This window comes from Budorcas taxicolor, chromosome 9 (assembly GCF_023091745.1).
Source record: "Budorcas taxicolor isolate Tak-1 chromosome 9, Takin1.1, whole genome shotgun sequence".
In the NCBI taxonomy this organism is placed as follows: Eukaryota; Metazoa; Chordata; class Mammalia; order Artiodactyla; family Bovidae; genus Budorcas; species Budorcas taxicolor.
The window spans coordinates 4641216-4656276 of NC_068918.1; the positions used below are offsets into that span (position 1 = coordinate 4641216).

General features: G+C 41.4%; 1 protein-coding gene across 2 annotated transcripts in view; it reads right to left on the minus strand.

The window, feature by feature from the left end:
• SLC17A5 (solute carrier family 17 member 5) overlaps nt 1-15061 on the minus strand; it is a 76808-nt gene that overhangs the window by 50278 nt on the left and 11469 nt on the right. For both annotated transcript variants that reach the window (XM_052645749.1, XM_052645750.1), the window contains exons 2-5: nt 9942-10138; nt 6381-6614; nt 3375-3462; nt 573-659 (exon numbers count right to left, since the gene is read on the minus strand). In XM_052645749.1, coding sequence (XP_052501709.1) covers nt 573-659; nt 3375-3462; nt 6381-6614; nt 9942-10138 — 606 coding nt within the window. The remainder of the gene's footprint in view (nt 1-572; nt 660-3374; nt 3463-6380; nt 6615-9941; nt 10139-15061) is intronic.

Below are 15061 nucleotides of genomic sequence, written 5' to 3' on the forward strand. Positions count from 1 at the left end.
TTGACCACATGACTGCCTAACAGGGTCTACCAGACAAAATCTTTAAAAAACTAAATGTCTACAATCTATTATTTCCACAGGTATCTGCTTTTGTTTATTTGTTTTGACTGCAAACATATTTCCCAAATAAATGATTAGGTGGAATCTACTTTATTAAAAATGTGTATCACCCTGCTATTGAGATTGAGGAATGAAAGGCCCTGGGGCTAAACAAACAAACAAAAAAGATTAAAACTACCAAGTGAGAGTATCCTACTTTGCTTGAGAAGAAATATTTCAAAATTTACATTTTTATAATAAGTGACATAGCAATTTTTGTAGTAAGTGTAGCATTTAAGTCCTGGATTCAACAGCACTTTCTATTGAAATTAACAGCAAGTTACAGCTTAGCCAGATCATTTTAACCACATGAACTTGAAAAACAGGTTATCAGTAAGTGTTTCAGGGCTTTGTGGTTTAGGAAATGGTTACTTCAGTGAGTTGGCATACACATATTTTAACCAATTATTAAACCTCTATTACATTTCAGACCTCTCACACCATAATTTAGGTTACATTTTGAATAAACTTACCAAAGAAATAGAAGACATAAGTCCAATTCATATAGTAGCAAATTACTCCAGAAAGAGGAAGAGAAACTACTGTCCCAAGTTGTGCTCCTAGAACAACAAAACTTTGTAAACTTTGGAGAAAAATGAACGAACAGAGGACAGGTTTACTGCTTAAGAAGGTGGATAATAGATTATGAGGAAAAGAGCGATCAGCTCCCATAGGTGGGGCTTCCCTGGTGGTCTAGGGGTTAAGAATTTGCCTGCAGATGAAGGGGTCAGTGGTTTGATCCTTGGCCCTAGAAGATTCCACATGATGCAGAGCAACTAAGCCCATGCGCCACAGCTGCTGAGTACACAAGCTGCAACTGCTGAGGACCGTGGGCCTAGAACCCGTGCTCTGCAACAAGAGAAGCCACCACAGTGAGAAGCCTGTGCACTGCAGCCCCACTCACTGAAACCAGAGAAAGCCCACGTGCAGCAGTGAAGCCTCAGTGCAGCAATAAATACATGAATTAAAAAGAAAATCTCATAGGAGCTGAGTTTGTCGTTTAGTCACTAAGTTATGTCCGACTCTTTCGTGACCCCATGGACTGTAGCCCGCCATGTAGGCTCCTCTGTCCACTGGATTTCCCAGGCAAGAATACCAAAGCAGGTTACCATTTCCTTCTCCAGAGGATCTTACTGACCCAGGGATAGAACTCCATTCCTACACTGGCAGGCAGGTTCCTTACCACTGAGCCTCCAGGGAAGCCAGAGGAGTTGAGTTAGTCACATGTAAATATAAATAATCCATTCTCTTAAGGGATCATTTACTAGAAAACTCATCATATGTAAAATAGATACATTAATATATAGTTACATTAGTTACAATTATATAGCTATTGCTGAATTAGAAGGCATCAATCAACTGAAGACCTATTATAACATGAGCTAGTAAATGCCACATTACTAGTAAATGTGTTAGAAAGCCAAGTGTTTGGGGGAAAGGCTCAAAGATGATCTCTAAACATAACCTACTGCAGCACATCTGATGGAAAATGAACAAAGCTTTCAGTAATCTAATTTGCTCCAAATACATTACATACATTTGTATCAGATAAATAAGTACTAAAACTCATTTTAGTATTTAGTATTTAGTACAAACAGAAGACACCTTAGTAGGTATAGTGTAAGCTAAAATAATCAGACATTGTTTCTGGTCTCAAGTTTTAGTCTTATAGAGTAAGTAAATATAAACAAATAATTATTACATGTTAGAGAGTGTTGAGTATCACAGAGCAATATGAAAGTTCAAAGGTAGGACAGATAACCTCTGACCTCTAGAGGTCAGGAAAAGACGTTAAGAGGTCGTGGTGGGACTTTGAAAAGATGACCAACATCTGGTCCCATAAGAAAGAAGATGGAGAGGTCGAGGTAACAGGGTGAGTAGGAATGGAAGCAGGAAAGCGGCAAGTGGGATTGGGAACTTCAGCTGGGTGAAGGGAAGGAAGAGAAAGGCTAGACAAACAGGTTGAACAGTGGTTGAATATCTGCTCCCTGCCAGGCACTATGTGCCAGGGGCTAGGCTGGCTAAAAGGAAGTGGTAATGACCACAAAGACTTGTGACCCCTCATTTGAGCTCAGACTTTATTTAATAGGCAAAGGAGAATCACAGATAGTGCCTCTTCTTGAACTTCTTATCAGATTTTTTACAGCGATCTCCACACAGCTGTAAGAATCTTCTTAAAAAAAAAAAAAAATAAGGAACCTTCTTAAAATGTACATGAGATCATATCTCTCATGCAAAATATTTCCCCATTGCCTTTTGGAGAAGAAACACCCTGTGACCTGTAGGCCTTCATGTAATCTGGCTCTTGTCTATTTCTCTAAACCCATCCCACTCCAGTACTCTTGCCTGGAAAATCCCATGGAGGGAGCAGCCTGCAGGCTGCAGTCCATGGGGTCTCTGAGGGTCGGACAGGACTGAGCGACTTCCGTTTCACTTTTCACTTTCATACATTGGAGAAGGAAATGGCAACCCACTCCAGTGTTCTTGCCTGGAGAATCCCAGGGACGGGGGAGCCTGGTGGGCTACCGTCTATAGGGTCGCACAGAGCTGGACACGGCTTAAGTGACTTAGCAGCAGCAGACACCTACAGTGTTTCTCATTGCTTTGAAACTATGTTACTTCCTGCCTGTCAGTCCTTGTACATGTTGTTCTGATTGGCTGGAATGCTTTCCTTTTTTGCTCTTTGCATGACTGGTTCATCTCATTCTTTAGATTTTAGCTTAAAAGCCACTGCAAGAGAGGTCTTTCTCAACCACTGTATTTAAAAGCAGTGAGATCAAAAGTTTTCATTCCTCCAGTGAGCTGGAGGAATTATAATTCACATATAAAGCTCATGCTATCTTACCTATAGATCAAATGACAGAAAATAATGCATAGGGGGGAAAAAAAAGTGTCTGAAGGGAGGGATTGAAAGTCATGACATGTTTATGAGATGATCAAACCAGAAATCACAATTTAAGGACACAAGTATTCAATTTTCCAGCTTTTCAGGGATTTTGTTTTGTTAAAGCATTCTCTATACCAACATCTAAAAAGGCAACATGGTTTGAAATAAAGGATGGCAGATGGAGAAAATGACAACAGTCAATTATGCCACATTGCTATATGCTAGTGAGCCAAGGAAAACCATTAATAAGTAAGTTATATCCTCAAAACTTTATTTTTCCCCAAAGGAAACATTTGACATTACATGACTCTGGTGTATACCTTTCCCCCAAGGTTGATGTGTAAATAACAAACTGTAGCAAAAATCTTTATAAAAACGGTTATCTCACCTGCATATGAAATACTCAGAAGCTTGCTTCTTTCAAGAGGGGGAGCCCATGAAGACCACATGGCATGCATGGCTGGATATGTGACACCCTGAGAAGGGAAAAAGGCATTTCTGATGAAATACAAAGTAGTTTCGTTAATGTTTTAAATTCAGTTGAGTATTTTGTTGCAAGAAAAATTTCTGGATAAGACTCAAACCAGAATTACCTTTCGTGGAGTGACATGCCTTTACAGTGTTGAGTGAAAATACCTCATAGTGAAGTACTTTAAAAATCTGAACAAAGATTTGTGGATTCTGTCAACTGGTTTGAGGACTGTAAGGTAAGGGTTATAAAAAATATAAAAGAATGTATTGAATGATGATATAAAGGGATTCCTCTCAATGTTAACTTTACTCATCTACTTTAAATAAAGTTAACATTGAGAGGAATCCCTTTATATCATCATTCAATACATTATATATATATATATATATATATATATATATATATTTTTTTTTTTTTTTTTTTTTTTTTTTTAAGGGCTTCCCTGGTGGCTCAGAGGTTAAAGCGTCTGCCTGGAATGTGGGAGACTCAGGTTCGATCCCTGGGTTGGGAAGATCCCCTGGAGAAGGAAATGGCAACCCACTCCAGTACTCTTGCCTGGAAAATCCCATGGAAGGAGGAGCCTGGTAGGCTACAGTCCATGGGGTCGCAAAGAGTCGGACACAACTGAGCGACTTCACTTTCTTTCACTTTATTTAAGGCTTGAATGAAATGGAAATGTAACCAATACATAACTTAAACATACTGATCTAATACTGTGGGATACTAGAAGAAAATTCAAATTCAATCTTATCAACAGGAAAAAGGGTCCTACCAAAAAACACTCAATTAGAGTGTTTATGGTATTTTTTTTTAAGTTTTCTGGTCATAATTAGCCTAGTAAATGCCAATTAGTGGAAGGGCAAGATAGGAGTAGGGGATTAAGAGCTATTAATATAAACTACTCGGTATAAAATAAATAAGCTGTCAGGAAATTATATATCACAGGGAATATAATATTTTATAAACGTTACAAATGGAGTATCAGTTCAGTTCAGTTCAGTCGCTCAGTCGTGTCCGACTCTTTGCGAGCCCATGAATCGCAACATGCCAGGCCTCCCTGTCCATCACCAACTCCCGGAGTTCACTCAAACTCACGTCCATCGAGTCAGTGATGCCATCCAGCCATCTTATCCTCTGCCGTCCCCTTCTCCTCCTGCCCCCAATCCCTCCCAGCATCAGAGTCTTTTCCAATGAGTCAACTCTTCGCATAAGGTGGCCAAAGTACTGGAGTTTCAGCTTTAGCATCAGTCCTCCCAAAGAACACCCAGGGCTGATCTCCTTTAGAATGGACTGGTTGGATCTCCTTGCAGTCCAAGGGACTCTCAAGAGTCTTCTCCAACACCACAGTTCAAAAGCATCAATTCTTCGGCACTCAGCTTTCTTCACAGTCCAACTCTCACATCCATACATGACCACAGGAAAAACCATAGCCTTGACTAGACAGACCTTAGTCGGCAAAGTAATGTCTCTGCTTTTGAATATGCTATCTAGGTTGGTCATAACTTTTCTTCCAAGGAGTAAGCGTCTTTTAATTTCATGGCTGTAGTCACCATCTGCAGTGATTTTGGAGCCCCCCAAAATAAAGTCTGACACTGTTTCCACTGTTTCCCCATCTATTTCCCATGAAGTGATGGGACTGGATGCCATGATCTTCGTTTTCTGAATGGTGAGCTTTAAGCCAACTGTTTCACTCTCCTCTTTCACTTTCATCAAGAAGCTTTTTAGTTCCTCTTCACTTTCTGCCATAAGGGTGGTGTCATCTGCATATCTAAGGTGATTGATATTTCTCCCGGCAATCTTGATTCCAGCTTGTGTTTCTTCCAGCCCAGCGTTTCTCACGACGTACTCTGCATATAAGTTAAATAAGCAGGCTGACAATATACAGCCTTGACGTACTCCTTTTCCTATTTGGAACCAGTCTGTTGTTCCATGTCCAGTTCTAACTGTTGCTTCCTGACCTGCATACAGATTTCTTAAGAGGCAGGTCAGGTGGTCTGGTATTCCCATCTCTTTCAGGATTTTCCACAGTTTACTGTTTGAATCACTATGTTGTACATCTGAGATTTACATAATATTGTATATCTGTTACACCTTGACTTAAAAAAATACCAATTACTGATAATGGAGAAGTAACAGAACACTGAAAGGAGGGAGGTCCATAGAGACTTGGGAGAGGAAGAGATGCTACAGGGAACAGGAAGGAGTGGACTCTGGTAGATTCAAAGTGGTAGATTCACTGCTCTCCTTGGCCATTCACTAGCTGTTGTAGCCTCAGAAAGATTAGTTAACCTCTTAGAACTTCCATGTCTTTATCTGTAAAACAGGCATTTTACTTATGTAAGGAGAAGAGGAACCTGGTATTAGGGGGCTAGTTTTATTTTGTAATCAAGAAGAGTTTATTTGGTACACCTCTATTTGATAAGGATCATTCAGGTGAGTGACCAAAGCTTAAATGTAAATAGCACTTGGCAATTTCCAAAGTTTTCTAGCTATTATTATATGACTGGATTTTACTACTCCAGTCAGTGTTTTTCCTACACAGATATAAAGGGATTCCTCTCAGTGTTAACTTTACTCATCTACTTTATTTAAGGCCTGAATGAGACTAACACTTTTTCACTTCCTTATCTCCTCAGTAGGAGGGAGCAGGGGGAGCTGTGAAGTGTCCCCTACAAAATGTTTTCTCTGGTCTTTGAGCAAAGCTTCTAACTTTGGAGTGCTTCCACTGGAGAGCTCATCGACCACAAACAAAAATCTACTCACGTTATTTTATGGTTTAATCAGTTTTTAGTTAAAAAATAAGCCCTTATCATCTTTCAGTGTTATTTCTTGGGGCTCATGTTCATACCAAAGAATGATATCTTTAAGAAGATAAGAAAGTGAGAAGGGGTAAGAAGGAAAATAAAAGAGAAAAAAGCATACCTCTCCTAGCCCTTCTAGTGCCCTGAGTGCAACGAGGGCTCCGACTCCGAAATCTGCAGCGAGGGGAGTGAACAGGGTGAAGATAGCTGTAGCAAAGATCCCGAATCCTAGCAACAGCTTCCCCCCACTTCTGCTGGCAACATATCCTCCAGGAATTTGTGTGATGATATAGCCATAAAAAAAAGACCCGAGAATCCATCCTTGAGTTTCTGCATCCCACCGGTACTTTTTACCCTATAAAGAATAGGAAAAAAAAAAAAGTCTTTTATGGCTAAGTAACATTCCTTCGTGTTCAAGTACCACAGCTTTATCCATTCATCTGTCAGTGGACTTGGACGTTTCCTCCACGTCTGGCTGCTGTAAATAGCGCTACAGTGAACACTGGGGTGCACATGTCTTCTAGAATTGTGGTTTTCTCAGGGTATATGCCCAGTAGTGGGATTGCTGGGTCATATGGTAGTTTTAGTCCTCTTTTTTTTTTTTTAAGGAATACTGCACACTCTTCTCCACAATGGCTGCATCAGTTTACATTCCCACTAACAGTGCCTGAGGTTTCTACCTAGAGCCTGTTATAGAGAGTGAAGTAAGTCAGAAAGAGAAAAACAATTAACATATATATATGGGAACTAGAAAAACAGTACTGATGAAACTAGTAGAGGATGGATTTCTGGACACAGCAGGGGACAGTGAGGGTGGGAATGAATGGAGGAGGTAGCACTGACATATATACACACTCGTGTAAAATAAACAGTTAGTGAGAAGTCACTACGGAACACAGGGAGCCTACCCTGGCACTCTGTGATGACCTAGAGGGGGTGGGATGGGGGGAGGTGAGGGAGGCTACAGATATATATATAATTATGACTGATTTCCACTGTTGTACAGCAGAAACCAACAGAACATTGTAAAGAAAATTTCCACCAAATAAAAAATTTTTTAAAAACCCAGCCTTTTAACATCTTGATAAAATGGCTCCTTTCTCTTATTGGCATGTGAGTACACATAAATGTAATTTTGAACCACTGTTCTTTTTTTTCCTGTTCGTTTGTTTTTTGGCTGTGAGGCCTGTGAGATCTTAGTTCCCTGACCAGGGGCTGAACCCAGGCCATACCAGTGAAAGCACCAAGTCCTAACCACTGGACTACCAGGAAACTCCCCAGAACCACTGATGGAGGCTGAAGAACATGCAGACTTCCTCTTGGGTGGGTGAATCAATGTGATACAGACATGCAGTTTCTAGGAGTGAACGGAAAATCACTGAAAGTCATAATGTGCAGGCATGCTTGCTATTTTATAAAACTAGACCATGGGATGAATTGTAGATGTTTTGTGACAAAGAAGGCTCAAAAAAGGCAGAGAGTTGATCCAGAAAGTTACTGATCAGGATACTTCAGAGGCTAAGCCAGGCTTTAGAGCTAGGACTGGGTTCAAGGCCAGCTGTGTTACTTACTGGATTTGTAATCTGGGAAGATTTAATGGAAAAGGCACATAAAATAAGGCCTGACACATACTAAGTAACCACTTAATGTTAGCTACTAGCATGCAAAAATATAATGTCTCCTCATTTCAGAGCAAGCACTTAAACAAAGATACAGAGCAGTACAACAGAGCAAGAATTTAAACCAAGCCAGAAACTTCATGTGAGTAGGGAAGGTCTTTTAACTAGCAGCAACACACAGTAAGGTGAATACAAAGATTTAAAAATTTTATTAGTTTATATTTTTGGTTGTGCTGGGTCTTTGTTGCTATGCATGGGCTTTCTCTCGTTGCATCGAGTAGGGACTACTCTCTAGCTGCGGTGCATGGACTTCTCATTGCAGTGACTTCTCTTATTGCAGAGCACAGGCTCAGGAGTTGTGGCCCACGGGCTAATTTGCTCCATGGCATGTAGAATCTTCCAGGACAAAGGATCGAACCTGTGTCCTGCATTGGCAGGCAGATCCCTATCCACTGCACCACCAGGGAAGTCCGAATATGAAGATTTGACAACTGGGTATCTGAATCTTTAGTACACGTAGCCATGTAACCTAACCCATGTGTTAAGAACCATTCAGGATTTCTTTTTACTGTGCATATAAGGCAGATAGGTGGCTCAGATGCTAAAGAATCTGCCTGCAATGTAGGAGACCTCGGTTTGATCCCTGGGTTGGGAAGGTCCCCTGGAGAAAAGAATGGCTACCCACCCCTGTATTCTGGCCTGGAGAATTCCATGGACAGAGGAGCCTGGTGGGCTAGAGTCCATGGGATTGCAAAGAGTTGGACATGATTAGTGACTAAAACTTTTCAAGTAGTTGAATTATCAGAAGAATTTGTGGAAAGGAATACAAAGCAAACCCATAATTATGTTTCTGTAGCTTCTCTGAAATTCCAGGGCTTCATAAAGTATCTAGCAGTTACAGGTTGAGGTAGGGAAAGTGGGTGATATGTACCCTTAACATGTATTCAGTAGCATTATCAAAGTCCAATGTAAAGATGTCATTATTTTCCTACATGTGCTTGTTTGGGGGCAGAAACCCTCTTCCCTGTTTGAGAAGAGGGAAGTCTTCTCATCTGCAAATGGCAGAGAAGACTCACCTAACATGGGATCTGGCTCCTTGATAAGCACTGAAGATGGATAAAAATATGCTTATAAAAAGACACCAGCCTGTCCCCCGTGTATTGTCTCCATGCAAAATAAAACGTTTAATATGTGTAAAACTCAATTCTGAACAAGCACTCATCAATACCACTAGAATACGTGGGGGGCAAAATGATCTAAGTAGCTTAGGTGAGACATGTTATAGATTTTTGAAAAGAAATTGATGAATTCTTATTTTTCACCCTTGTAGTTGAGATTGTTTAAATTCTCCTGCAACAAAGGGCTTCCTTGGTGGATCAGTGGTAAAGAATCAGCCAGACAATGCAGGAGACACATGCTTGATCCCTGACCTATGAAGATCCCCCATAACGTGGAACAACCAAGCCCAAGCACCACAACTACTGAGCCTGTACTCTAGAGTCTGGGGAACTGCAACTACTGAGCCCACGTGCCACAGCTACTGAAGCCCGTGCACCCTAGAGCCCTTGCTCTGCAATAAGAGAAGCCACCACAATGAGAAGCCTGCTCACTGCAACTAGAGAGGAGCCCCCACTTGCTGGAAGAAGAAAAAAGTCTACGCAGCAACCAAGACCCAGCGTAGCCAAAAATAAATAAATAAAATTTAAAAAGTTCTCCTGCAACAGGAACCTTTTAAAGAGTACAGCTATTAAACATTGTTCCCATAAAAACTATTTAGCAACATCTAAAACAATCTAATTTCCCAGTATGCCAGACAGGTTTTTCTAAATTCTCTTTAAGGATGGCATGTTTATGGAGGAAACTCAAAAGTTACTTTTCAAACAGATCAGGGTGCAGTGGCAGCAGCTAACCAGTCACTGGGAAAACACAAAAGAAAATCATTCAGGGTTTACATGAAGAAAGAATCTGTGTTTCTGTAGGACGTACAAATTCAATGTTTTCCAATATGTTTACCTGGAAGTATTTCACGATTAAGATCATCTGTTTGAAAAAACAGCACTCACCGTTTGGTTGTGAAGAACTTTTATGGGAGCAGAATGCTCTGCACACTCGTAGGACGTCCTATTATCTTTGGCAGTTGTGTTTGAATCCACCATGTCCACTAGTGCAACACTCAGATTCACCCGTAATGAATAGAGAACGAAGAAACCGAAAAAGGACAAAAATGCTAGGTTGTAACGAGCAGAGCAGCATACTGGAGCTGAAATAAAGACTTGGGGTAAAACTTCCAAGAAAAGAATAACTTAGATCATATTGTCTAAATCATTAAAAAGGTCACTTCTTAGATGTACACAAGTTAGTAAATTATGACTATTTTTCTGAGAATACTATCAGATGAAGTATACCTAAAAGCATATATCAAGGAGAATTTGTTCTGGTATCTGTAGCTTTGATAAACATTTAACATATGAGAGCCTGAACTGTAAGATGGTTTCTTAAAACATGGAGGCATCAGTTTTATTAACTTTGCTCAGAAAAATCTGCATTCTGGAGTCAAAACTGAAGCTGACAATCCCTGTCAGCTGACAAGATACGAGAAACACAGGTAAAGGGGTTTAATGGCGTTGGTATTGCTGAAAAACCATCTCAAACATGGCCAAAAGTCCTTGAGTATTCAGCATACCGTGTACATTACTAACTATGGGTTAGTAGTCATCTCTCATCATAAACATATCTCAGCATAAAACACTTTCTGCTAAGGCTAGGGCATGAACCTCCTTCCCCTCTCTCTGCCCCCCACACACCACGATCGATTTCTTACCTTGAAAACCATCCTCAGAGGCTGGGTTTGAATTAGAAGCCATGATTAATACTTAAGCCTTTCTTGAACTAGATGTATTTAAGAATCCAGAAGCAAACTTGCAGAATCTATGACAGTTGCAGCCCCTGTGACAGTTGCTCAGTTGGTCTTGCTTAAAGGGCCCGTGGTAAAAAGCACAGTAAGAGAACGTACCACACACACACACACATACGCACAAAAGGAAAGGCGGAGTGGGTGGGAGAAGCCTGTTAAAGGAAGATCATATGACAGGAGGAATTTGACCTATTTTTTTCCCTCTGATTATAGGTGTATGCACCTTCTGTCTCTGTTTTTCTTCTTTTATTGAGTGGCAGAACTGGAGGGGAGATGAGAATTCAGGAAGCTGAATTAAGGGTGACTGACCCCAAGTGACAATGACAAAGTGGCAAATCCAGGGTTTTACACCATAAGTTCGACCAACACTGAGTGTTTTTGAAGATATGAAAATCTATTTCAATCTCTAATGACAAGTTAAATACATACATACATTTATATATACATAAAAGCATATATGTGTGCTTTTATTTGGCAGTGATATATTAGCATTGTATGCGGATATATAAATACAATACATACATACACACACACATATGCCTGTTGTTCCCTACTCAGGAATCCTGGTATATTCATTGACCTAGCTTTGCACAAGGATATATTTTTCAGAGTACAATTGTCTTGGCTCAGATTCAGATTCAATTCAGATTGAAGCCTTAATGAAGATAGCACAACTGCATTTAGGTGTACGTTAACATACTGTAATCCAACTCACTCCTCTGTAGGCACTCATACACTTAACACCTGTTACCAATTTTAGCTTTGTGAAAGAGTGACATCTGTTAACAGAGAATTTTTCATTTGGCATCCTTGATTTCTTTCTCCAGAGTAGAGCTGGTGTTCGAACTGTGGTGCTGCCTGCCACAGTCCCATCCAGGCCTGTGGAACCTGTAGCGTTCCACTCACACTGCCTCTCTCACCTGAAGCTGGGTACTCTTGCTCTCCACCCAAGCAAATTGGCAGCTGTTTAGCTAAGGGCAGTTTGCAAACTACAAGGCACGTGTTTGTTTTTTTTTTTTAATTAAGCCTTTTATTTTGTATTGGGGTATAGCCCTATTAACAACGTTGTTAAAGTTTCAGGTGGGCAGCAAAGGGATTTAGCCACACATATACGTGCATCCATTTTCCCCTAAACTCCCCTGCCATCCAAGCTGCCACATAACATTGAGCAGAGTTCCCTGTGCTATATATTAGGTCCTTGTTGGTTACCCATGTTAAACATAGCAGTGTGTATATGTCCATCCCAAACTCCCTGACTATCCCTTCCCCCATCCTTGGTGCCAAAAGCTTGGGAAGTGGAGAAAAAGCGAGTAAAACGATTTTAAATGACCAGTGCAATTACTTGAAAATCTGACCTAGTAGTTATGGATCAGGCAATTTTAACTTCGGGAGGCACATTCAATAATCAGAAAAGAAAACGCCAACACAGAAGTCACAAAGTGACTATATGACTTTGAGGTTTTAAGAAATATTACCAAAAAAATGGTTCCTAGTTTAAAAAAAATGGTTGTTGATTAGAAATCAGTTGGAAAGATTTTATTTCAAGAAAGAATGGCAAGAAAAAAGGAACATATGGTGACAGAGCAAAATGTACCTGTGAATGTGGCCAGTGTGTGAAACTGGTCCAAGAAAAGTGCGCTTGCATGACAATGAGAGAGTACATTCATTGGGCACCCGCCACACAGAAATCAAATTCAAAGTAAAACCATGCTTGCATAACGACCGGAGCACCCATGAAAACAAACAGCAGCTTCTAAAAGATGGTTTCAACTTAGGAATGTGAAGTAGGTGTAGTTGAAAGAACACAGGCTGATTTAGATCAAAGCAGACCTGCTGATCAGAGAAGGCGATGGCACCCCACTCCAGCACTCCTGCCTGAAGAATCCCACAGACGGAGGAGCCTGGTGGGCTGCAGTCCATGGGGTCGCTGAGGGTCGGACACGACTGAGCAACTTCACTTTCACTTTTCACTTTCATGCACTGGAGAAGGCAATGGCACCCCACTGCAGCACTCTTGCCTGGCAAATCCCATGGACGGAGGAGCCTGGTGGGCTGCAGTCCATGGGGTTGCTGAGGGTCGGACACGACTGAGCAACTTCACTTTCACTTTTCACTTTCATGTACTGGAGAAGGAAATGGCAACCCACTCCAGTGTTTTTGTCTGGAGAATCCCAGGGACGGGGGAGCCTGGTGGGCTGCCGTCTATGGCGTCGCACAGAGTCAGACACAACTGACCTGCTGATGGAATCTCAGCTCTGATCTTCACTGGCGGTGTGTCTTGGGGAAAGGCAGCTAAGAGTTTCCATTATGAGGTTTCTCAGCTGCCAAACGAGGTGACCACCATCCACCTCACTGGGTTGTGTGTAGATTAGATGAAGTACTGAAGGGCAGGCAGTAAAAGAGAATTTTTTCCCATTTACCCTGGAGAAAGTCATACCGAGAGATACAGTGCTACAATACACATGTGTGTAACACGGGACAAAAGAGGGACGTAAACATGCTGTGTGTGGGGTAGGCGATGGTCAAGGAAGACCTTTGGGAGAAAGAACACCTAACAGTGAATCTTCATCCATAAGCAAGAAGCTACGGGTAGGCTAGAGGAGGGAGAGTGATACGAACAAAGGCAGGGCAAGCACAGTGTGGAAACAAGAGTGAGCACCAAAGGGGCAGGAAGCCATCTGGCCCTGGGCTTTTGTTCGTTGACAGATTTCTGATCACAGATGTCCACTGATAGATGAATGAATACTGAAGATGTGGTCCATATATACAATGGAATATTAGTCATAAAAGGGAATGAATTTGAGTCAGTTGTAGGGAGGTGGCTGAACCTAGAACCCGTTATACAGAGTGAAGTACGTCTTGGGCTCCAAAATCACCACAGATGGTGACTGCAGCCACGGAATTAAATGACGCTTGATCCTTGGAAGGAAAGCTATGACAATCCTCAGTTCAGTTCAGTTCAGTCACTCAGTCATGTCCGACTCTTTGCGACCCCATGATCCGTAGCACACCAGGCCTCCCTATCCATCACCAACTCCCGGAGTTCACTTAAACTCACGTCCATCGAGTCAGTGATGCCATCCACCCATCTCATCCTGGGTCGTCCCCTTCTCCTCCTGCCCCCAATCCCTCCCAGCATCAGAGTCTTTTCCAATGAGTCAATTCTTCACATAAGGTGGCCAAAGTACTGGAGTTTCAGCTTTAGCATCATTCCTTCCAAAGAAATCCCAGGGCTGATCTCCTTTAGAATGGACTGGTTGGATCTCCTTGCAGTCCAAGGGACTCTTAAGAGCCTTCTCCAACACCACAGTTGAAAAGAATCAATTCTTCAAAAGCATCAAAGCTTTCTTCACAGTCCAACTCTCACATCCATACATGACCACTGGAAAAACCATAGCCTTGACTAAACGGACCTTTGTTGGCAAAGTAATGTCTCTGCTTTTGAATATGCTATCTAGGTTGGTCATAAATTTCCTTCCAAGGAGTAAGTGTCTTTTAATTTCATCGCTGCAATCACCATCTGCAGTCATTTTGGAGCCCAAAAAGATAAAGTCTGACACTGTTTCCACTGTTTCCCCATCTATTTCCCATGAAGTGATGGGACCAGATGCCATAATCTTCGTTTTCTGAATGTTGAGCTTTAAGCCAACTTTTTCGCTCTCCTCTTTCACTTTCATCAAGAGGCTTTTTAGTTCCTCTTCACTTTCTGCCATAAGGGTGGTGTCATCTGCCTATTTGAGGTTATTGATATTTCTCCCGGCAATCTTGATTCCAGCTTGTGCTTCATCCAGTCTAGCGTTTCTCATGATGTACTCTGCGTAGAAGTTAAATAAGCAGGGTGACAATATACAGCCTTGACGTACTCCTTTTCCTATTTGGAACCAGTCTGTTGTTCCATGTCTGGTTCTAACTGTTGCTTCCTGACCTGCATATAGGTTTCTCAAGAGGCAGGTCAGGTGGTCTGGTATTCTCATCTCTTTCAGAATCTTCCACAGTTTATTGTAATCTACACAGTCAAAGGCTTTGGCATAGTCAATAAAGCAGAAATAGATGTTTTTCTGGAACTCTTGTTTTTTCGATGATCAAGTGGATGTTGGCAATTTGATCTCTGGTTCCTCTGCCTTTTCTAAATCCAGCTTGAACATCTGGAAGTTCATGGTTCATGTATTGCTGAAACCTAGCTTGGAGTATTTTACTTTACTAGCACGTGAAGGCAAACCACTTCAGTATTCTTGCCTTGAGAACCCCATGAACAGTATGAAAAGGCAA